The sequence below is a fragment of the Nicotiana attenuata genome, unplaced genomic scaffold, assembly GCF_001879085.1.
Source record: "Nicotiana attenuata strain UT unplaced genomic scaffold, NIATTr2, whole genome shotgun sequence".
Lineage (NCBI taxonomy): Eukaryota > Viridiplantae > Streptophyta > Magnoliopsida > Solanales > Solanaceae > Nicotiana > Nicotiana attenuata.
In genome coordinates, this window is record NW_017670716.1 from 267,476 (window position 1) to 276,028 (window position 8,553).

The 8,553-nt window shown below is 35.7% G+C and overlaps 2 protein-coding genes across 3 annotated transcripts; one reads left to right on the top strand and one right to left on the bottom strand.

The window, feature by feature from the left end:
• The first annotated feature begins 715 nt into the window (after positions 1-715).
• On the top strand, positions 716-5,487 carry LOC109242595. Of its 2 annotated transcripts, XM_019409434.1 has the most exons (5): positions 716-1,065; positions 2,462-2,540; positions 4,308-4,376; positions 5,061-5,118; positions 5,225-5,487. In XM_019409434.1, the coding sequence occupies exons 1-4, from the start codon at positions 731-733 to the stop codon at positions 5,079-5,081; spliced, it is 504 nt and encodes a 167-aa protein (XP_019264979.1). In that variant the 5' UTR covers positions 716-730; the 3' UTR covers positions 5,082-5,118; positions 5,225-5,487. The 2 variants fall into 2 exon arrangements, with proteins under 2 accessions (XP_019264979.1, XP_019264978.1); XM_019409433.1 differs by having other exon boundaries at positions 5,061-5,487.
• A 53-nt stretch (positions 5,488-5,540) lies between these two features.
• LOC109242597 (protein LITTLE ZIPPER 1-like) lies at positions 5,541-7,477 on the bottom strand. The gene is made up of 2 exons (XM_019409435.1): positions 7,030-7,477; positions 5,541-6,171 (listed from the first exon to the last, which is right to left on the bottom strand). Exons 1-2 carry the CDS (start codon positions 7,122-7,124, stop codon positions 5,937-5,939), a joined length of 330 nt encoding a protein of 109 aa, XP_019264980.1. The 5' UTR covers positions 7,125-7,477; the 3' UTR covers positions 5,541-5,936.
• Between the last annotated feature and the right edge of the window lie 1,076 nt (positions 7,478-8,553).

The following is an 8,553-nucleotide window of genomic DNA, read 5'->3' on the forward strand; positions in this document are numbered from 1 at the left end:
GAAATAAGTGGAACAAGTTAACAATATTAAAAATAATTAAAGTACACTATATTCATAATTAGCTCATAATAATAAAAAAAATGTTAAGTAGACTCCATGCAAAATTTAGATCATAAGTAATATTTCCTAACAAACATGACATATAATCCATAACTTAAGGATAAAAATTTAGCAACGATGATAAAGAAACGAATGAAAGAGTTGGCAGAATAAAGATAAATAATAATACTTTGCACACTTGAAAACAACCAATATCACAAAGTTAATTGGAGATAAAGTAATTAGAATTGGAATTACAAATCAAAGTAGAAGAAAGAATGAAACAAAAGTAAGGGAAAACATATACCAAAAGAGTTGGAATTTTCACGTATATAGGTTATTAGACTTTCACGTATATAGGTTATATTTGGGATGCTGTCTTTGAGAATTTATATAGGTTATTAGACTTCACGTAGAATTCTATTATAGAATTATATGACTTTGCTATTGTTTAAAATAAAAAAAGGTAAAGCGTAAAATAGAATTATAAAGTAATAAGTTAGGGCATAAGTAGAATGTAAAATAGGAAATAATCCCACCACATCAAATCGATTGTTTCAAAAAATGAGATTTTTACAACCAATTTTAACTAAACAATCAAAACAAACATTGTTATGGAAAAACAATACAATATGATACAATGGTTAACAACCATCCAAACAAGCTGTTAGTATTCCTCAAACAAACAACGATGGCAGTTGCAACCTCATTATCTCTCTCAAAACACATTCTTCCTAAACAAAAACAAACCCAATTCACCTTATCAACTAAAGCTCCAAACTTTCTCTTCTTTTCAAGAAAAAGATCCCAATTTCCAGCACCCATTATCACTATTCCATCTCAGAACTTAAAATATAATGCTGCCATTGTTTTGGGTGTCACTGGACTTGCTTTTACAGTGCTAAATGTGGGACCTGCCTCTGGTTCTGAGTTAGCTTTAATGGGTTCTTCATTCCAATTTAATGAACCCTCAAATGCTCTCTCATTACACACTTGGGCTAGTCATGTTTCTAGTGTTGTTGAATGGTAATTTCTTTTTGTTATCATTTTATGTGATTATATTTTTTTGAGTAAGAGTATATTATTTTAATTTGATCCATATATTATTAGAGGCGGATTTGAAGGGAGCCTTGGCGTAACTGGTAAAGTTGCTGCCATGTGACCAGGAAGTCATGGGTTCGAGCCATGGAAACAACCTCTTAGAGAAATATAGGGAAAGACTGCGTACAATAGAACCTAGTGGTCCGGCCCTTTCCCGGACCCCGCGCATAGGGGGAGCTTAGTGCACTGGACAACTCTTTTATTAGAGGCGGATCAAGATTTGAACTTTATGCGTTCGTGATTCTATCACCGCCCATTTGATTTATTGGTCCGAAATCTATTATTTTTACTAATTTAGTAAGTATTTAAACGGAAGGGGAGCCTTGATGTAACTGGTAAAGTTGCTATCATGTCAGGTTCGAGTCGTGGAACTAGCCTCTTGCAAAATTGCAGGGTAAGGCTGCATAGCTTAATGCACCGGACTATGCCCTTTTAGTAAGTATTTAAACGCATGTACAAGGTTTGAGCTAAAGCTACTAGGTTCAGAATACACTGTAACATATGCTATGGATTCGCCCCTGATTAATATTATAGGTAAAATGTCCAAATTTACTCGTCTACTATTTGAAATATCTTAATTTTAACCTCCATTATACTTTGGGGTCGTCATACTCTTGACATTAGTAAATCGCCTCATGTTTGCCCTTGACTTTAAAGAAGCTCCCACATGGGTTAGTGAATTTAGTGTCTGAAAATACTTGGGGAAAAGTGTTTAAATTTACTCTTTTACTTCCGACTGTTGTTTATAATTATTCTCCGTTACACTTAGCGTTGTTAGGGTCAAGGGCAAGTACAAGATAGTTTTCTAATGAGGTATGAATGATCTCAAAGTATAACGGAGGGTAGAATTGATATATTTGTATAAAAGAGGGATAATTTCTACCCTTTTCATATTAGTGCTAGTGAAAGAAAATAATAAGTAATAGTTTAAGGATTAGTTTACTAGATAGTAAAATATTACATCAAATAGGTCTCCGTGTGATCTATAGGTTACGCGTTCGAGCCATGGAATCAGCCACTGATGCTTGCATTGGGGTAGGCTGCCTACATCACACCCCCTTGAGGTGCGGCTCTTTCCTGGACCTGCGTAAACGCAGGATGCTTCGTGCACCGGGGTTCCCTTTTAAAATATTACATCATATATAAATTTGAATAATATAATGAATTTGAATTCTTGAAAATTGCGGTAATTGGGAAAGGAGGAGTATTACAATGTGCAATGCACTTCGCCGCAGTATGGGGTTGGCGGGTTGATCTGTTCATATTGTTCTTTTTTCTTTTGTGCTAAATGAAATGGCTGATTATTTACTTTGTACAAAAGGGTAACTGCTATGGCTCTGGTTTGGCAATACGGTGAGAAGTCAGGTTATGAATCTTGGAAGGGACTCTCCTGGGCTATGGTAAGCAATCTTGCTCATTCTTGTTTTTTTAATTTGCTCGAGTTCTGTTCTTTATGCCTGCAATATTGAATCTGCTTTATGTCAACGAGCTTCACATTAACTGTAAATACTTTTTGAAAATGACTTATCTCAATGCGTGGAAAATTTCAGTTTGGTTAATGACGAATGCTATATTGGCACTTCTAAATGTTTGTTTGAACTGTTGTTACATGAGATGACAGTTTAGTAGACTTGGCGTCGTAAATAGGCAGTTGAACTCAAATATTCCAGAAAGAACAATCTTTGAATTTTTTTTGTTGCTCAAAAGACAAGAATTTTCCATGCTATGTGCTATATAGAACTTGAAAAAAGTAAGTTGGGTGTATTCCTTTGTAAACTCTGTCGAGCGAGTCAAAGCAGAACTACATGCCAAGCTTTGCGACATGGTACACTCATTCACTGTAATATAAGAGTCGCGGAACATCTGATCAGGGCCTATATCTGGTCCAGTAGAAATGATTGTTATGCTTAAACTGTGTTCTTCTGGATGTACAGAACAGTCTTTCATGTTAATTATAAAGTGTGTTCTCATATGTTTAATCAGACAATAGTCTAAATGTCTTTATTCGTCTCTTTTCTCTTGTTATAGTAATGACCATGCTAAGATGGTTTAGGCCTTTAAACTTCTTGTCTTTTAATTCTCTCTTTGTGGATTGTCGCCGAGCTTACTTAATTAGCCGATTAACATTTTATTACCAAAAGAGTAATAAACAGAATCAATAAGAAACCGAAATGAGTATATTCACTGTCGCCCCTTATTGCAGTCAATTTATCAGTCTTTGATGATTCCGATTATCTTCCACCAATCCATTTCCTAAATTCTACCAATCCCAAACTTTGTGGAGGATAGTTGTATCTTTTATTGATTCATGGCTGACTCTTTGAGGGAGAAATTGTTTATGAAGTCTTTTTTTCAATATCATCATCAGCCAAAAGCAACAATAACAACCACGCCTCAGTTCCAAACAGGTATCATCAACCAAGATACAAAATTTGATCTTGTGGCTTTTAACCTACCTAAATGACATTGCTGTCCAACTGTGAAATGCTTCATAGAGAGCGCCAGAGCAGCAGCAGAAAACATGTACATGTGACACAGGTTGTTGAGGTTACGCTCCCATCACAGTGCTACTGTTATATAGTTGGTGGCCATCTTTGGAGTTTAGAACCTCTTGCTCTTCAGGTTTCCTTTTTCACTTTCTTACCTTTCCCATCTCACGGCTAAGATAGTTCAGAAGTCTAAATTTTGTTGATTCTGATTATTGAATTTCATTCTAAATTTAGAAGTCATTCACAAAGAGAGTTTTTCAGGTTGCGAGAATATATTCTTTTCATAACAAACTGGTGTTTTATTTGATTGGTCATTCTGAGTTATGACTTCATGTATCTCTTCGATCGTCTAGCTCCTATATTCCTTCCCTCCCATCTTTGTATCTGGTTCCTTTGTTTTTTGCTCAGTCGTTGGCTCGTAAATGATATTTTTTGTTTATTTGTCATGTTGAATTATCCCTTTATGATTCTCTTCGATCATTTAGCACTTATCTCCATTACTTTTTCCCCATTTGTGCGTCTTGTTGGCTCGTAATTGAGGTTTTTTTCATAATTGGTCGTGTTGAATTATCACTTTATGATTCTCTTCTATCATTTTGCACGTATCTCCATTTCTTTTTTCCCCATCCTTGGGTCTTGTTGGCTCATAAGTGACTTCATTACGACTTTTTAATTTAGGTGCCCCTGCTTGGAGGAGCACTCTGCGCCTGCACTTGGCATTTCTTTTATAATTCGGAGTCTCTTGAGGTAAGTAGATGTAATTCTTTTCCTAGAATGAAAATTATGAACTTCAATTGGAATAATGATTGCAGTGACATTCAGCCGAGTATATAATATGACAGTTTGACTATCCTAATACGCAGCCTGGTTTAGATATAAGCCTCTTCATATTCTCTTGTGAATAATCTTTACAAAATATGTTTAGCCCTATATAGTTTTTCTTGAGTCGAGGGTCTTCGGGAACAACCTCTCCCCCCACCCTTCTCCCTCCTCCTCCTAAGGTAGGGGTAAGGACTTCGTACACTTTACCCTCCCTGGACCTCACAATGTGGGATTACACGGGGTATGTTGTTGTTCTTAAGCCCTATACAACAGCAACAACAACAAACCCAGTGAATTCCCACAGGTGTGGTCTAAGGAGGGTTCCATGTACGTAGCCTTACCCCTACCCTAGAAGATAGAGAGGCTGTTTCCGGAAGACCCTCGGCTAAAGAAAAAATAAAAAGAAGCAATGGCAACAAGTATAAACAACAATAAGATAAAAAGAGGACCGAAGGGACTAATAACGAAAGCAAAAATGGTGATATGAGAACTGGTTCTCATTCCCTTATAGGCCGCCGTTAACATGCATTTAGGCTTAAAATCTTTGGTATAACACAATATTTTTTCTGTCATGGAGATATGACTTACGTTTCGTGCATGAATTTTCAGGTAGTAGTGGCTGACATTTAACCATATATTATAACAGGACACCTGCCTTATTTTCCAAGTAAGCAGTTCAATTTATTACGTGGAATTACTTGTTGTTATCTTTTAAGTAACAATCTGATGTGTAAAATATCTTTTACACTGTATTAAACTCTCTATAAACAAAGTGGTTTACAAAGATCATAAGCAGCATACAGAGGCGGAGCCAGGATTTGAAGCTTTTGGATTCGGGATTCTAGTTCTTTTAAGTTACTGCGTTCTAAAATAATAATTTGTACATATTCCATGAATTTCACAAGACAAATATAGAGTTTGCCCAAAAGCAATTGGGTTCGGCCGAACCCGTAAGTAGAGGGCTAACTAGATCTGCCCCTGGCAGCATATATAGTTTGATTGGGACATATAGTAGACACATGGTAAATATTATTTCACCATCCACTTTTTCTCATTAATAATATAACAATTATTATTGGAAAAATGATATTGTATAATCCGCTCTCAAAATATATAATAGCCGAAAAATGTATATTTTTTTTTATATACATACATTCTATGTGTTGTACATAAAAGTTATACAAATTTGCATTTTTTCAGCTACTGAATACAAATAATTTCTGGCGGGCTAAAAGTAATAATACCCCGCTGTTATTAGCAGAACTTTTGAAAGAGAGACAGAGAGACAAAGCCATAAGCTAGAAAAGCTGCAATAAATGAAGCAAGGGTTTTCTTCATATAATTATAGAGGCGGAGCCAAGAACTGAAGTTTATGAATTCTAAACTTGATGTTAAACTCATAGCTCGTCTTAGTTACAGAGTCTAAGCAAAAGCTATTGATTCGTATTAACCAGTAGCTAATGTTCTAGCTCCGCCACTGATTCTTCATTGACATGGTTGTTTATGAAGAAGAAGCAGATTAAGGGTGGTGGAAACTCGATCCAATTGAGAAAATTTCTTCTGAAATTCAGACATTAAAGCAAGGTTTTCTTGGTGAAGGAGATTGGCTTTCTTCTTTAATTTCTCATTTTCTTCTAATATGCTCATGTTCTCCATGTACAGCTTCAGGTTTCTCAATTCCATATCCTTCCAAGCTGCCTTTTCCTCACTTTTCTTCCTCCTAAAAAGCCAAAATACTTTGGTCATGTAATACATGCAGAGTTTAACTAATAAAGGGCCGACAACTCACTGCACAAAGTATTTCGTGTTCACGTAAGGTCCGGAAAAGAGCCGTACCCCAAGAAATATGATGTAAACAACCTACCCTACAATCTGAGTTACTTAGATAACTTTTAGAGTTTTAATTTTATGTACTGATGGTACAAAAATAATATTAAAACAAACTGGTGGCTTATAAAGTAATTATAGATGAATCTCTATAATAATCATTAATTGGTAATATAGTAAAACTGTAGCCAGCTAACTTGCTATATCTATGTTGCTCGGACTCTCCGAAAATATCGTCGGTGCGTGTCAGATCCTCCAGATATAGTGTATTTTTAGAGAATTTAACGCTGGTGCAGCAACATTTTGGAGAGTCTGCGCAACATAATCTGCATTATAAGTAGTATTTGATAGTATAAAAAAAACTTTACACTGTCAGTAAATATAACTTAGATCCCAACTTTTATAGCAAGCATGGACTGATAACTTGCCAAACACGGTAAATTATTAAATTACAATGATAGTGTAAAATTTCTTTACGTTGTTAGTGTCTCTATAAGTTATACGCATACAGAAAGCAACAAGAAAGTCACACCTCAGAAGCAGGGGCGGAAGGGGGTTCAGCCGAATCCTCTTCGCCGAAAATTACACTGTGTATATAAGGTCAAATTTTTTTCATGTAAATATATTAGATGTTGAATCCACTTAACTTCTTCACGTGTTTACTTTTTTAATTAATTTGAATCCGCTTGATAAAAATTCTGCTTCCACCACTGCTCAAAAGAAAGTAATAGTATAAACTGTGTAAAGTTACCTATGAACTTGGATTCTGGAGCGCTTTGGTTTTTGTTTCTGGCCAGAAATGTAAAGGATACGTGATGCATTCCATTCTGAAGAACTGATACACATTTCTCTCTCTCTCTCTGGTTTTCTTATATATACTTCTCCTTTTTTCTTCTTCTTGTTTTAATCACTTGAGAGAAGAGTAAAAACAAGAAGTTTGGAATGATGAAATGAAATGAAGATTTGAGAGAAATGTGAAGGCAATGAGATCCTATAAATAGGTGGACCTTCTTGTTATTTAGTGTACATAAGCATTAATTTCATGTGTCGCGCTATATATAAAGATGAGATGATCATACAGTTTCAACATAATATTAGAGTAAATAAAAATGGCGGACTCATAATTTAAATTTGATGGATTCGAACTTTAATTGCCTGAACATATTATGTGTTTTTAAAATTACGAGTTCTAAATTTAATATTTGTTACTACAATTGTAGCTTTTTTTCGCATCTATAGTTTATGTTCCGTATTGAAATTGATTTTATTGAACCAGAAAAAAAGTCATTTTAATTTCAAGGCTAAGTCTTATTTTTTTGTCTAATTCATTTATTACTTCATGATCAAATTAATTCACAGCATACAAATTCAACTGTACCGTTTTACGGGTAAATAGTTTGGCACCCACCGTGGGGCATAAACAGTTGTGTAATTGAATTGATCCCTGCATCTATTACTAACTTGTTTGATTCTTTGTCCTTAGCAAAAATCATTAAAAATGGCAGATAATGTTGTTAACAACACACACAACATTGAGGCCCAAGGAAATCAACCTCAGCACGAAGATTCTATCAACGATACGTGCAACGAGGGGAACGAGGCCACGTAGGTCCACGGCGGCCGATATACGCAACATGTTCGGGAGGCGACTCCTGATGATGCTGAAGAAGAGCATGTCGTCGAAGCAGTAAGGGTCTTGAAGGAGCGACAGGAGGCCATTATAGGCTACCTCACATGATAGGATAAGGTCATGATGGAGCTAAAGCAGGCGTCGTCGGATGCTTCCTACAACGCCAATAGACGAGGTTCAGTTCTTCCCGGTGCTCCTGCAAATCAAACAATGCAGAGAGTCGACAACAACACCTCGAGGGGCGAGGTCGGTTTCGATGAGGCCGGGGGAAGCGGATCTGGTCGCAACAACGAGAGTGATCCCTTTCAAATCGCTGCATCCTCAATTAAACAAGTTCAGGTCTTACCATTCCTTATTGTTAAAAAGAATCTTCACGTACTTGATCCACAAAATTTTCTTGACTCACATACAACAAAACGTGCTGTAGATTATATAATTAAATAGTAAATAAACGTATAATCTCTTTAACTATTTAAATAAGATAATTATACAATTCAAAGTAACATATGAGGGGGAAAAAAGATAGAAAGAAATTAAAGAGAGAGGCTAATATTTTCAAGTATGGTAATGATGACAATGGGACTCATGATTACTAACCTCATATATTTCCGTGAAGAAAAAGCCTACGAAAATGTCTCTATGCCT

Bases quoted from the DNA above. Each gene is read 5' to 3' on its own strand.
- LOC109242595 (XM_019409433.1), top strand. From the start codon at position 731: ATGGCAGTTGCAACCTCATTATCTCTCTCAAAACACATTCTTCCTAAA. The intron at 1,066-2,461 runs GTAATTTCTTTT...TTTGTACAAAAG, and splicing joins GTTTCTAGTGTTGTTGAATG to GGTAACTGCTATGGCTCTGG. The intron at 4,377-5,060 runs GTAAGTAGATGT...ATGAATTTTCAG, and splicing joins ATAATTCGGAGTCTCTTGAG to GTAGTAGTGGCTGACATTTA.
- LOC109242597 (XM_019409435.1), bottom strand. From the start codon at position 7,124: ATGTGTATCAGTTCTTCAGAATGGAATGCATCACGTATCCTTTACATT. The intron at 6,172-7,029 runs GTAACTTTACAC...TTGGCTTTTTAG, and splicing joins TCCAGAATCCAAGTTCATAG to GAGGAAGAAAAGTGAGGAAA.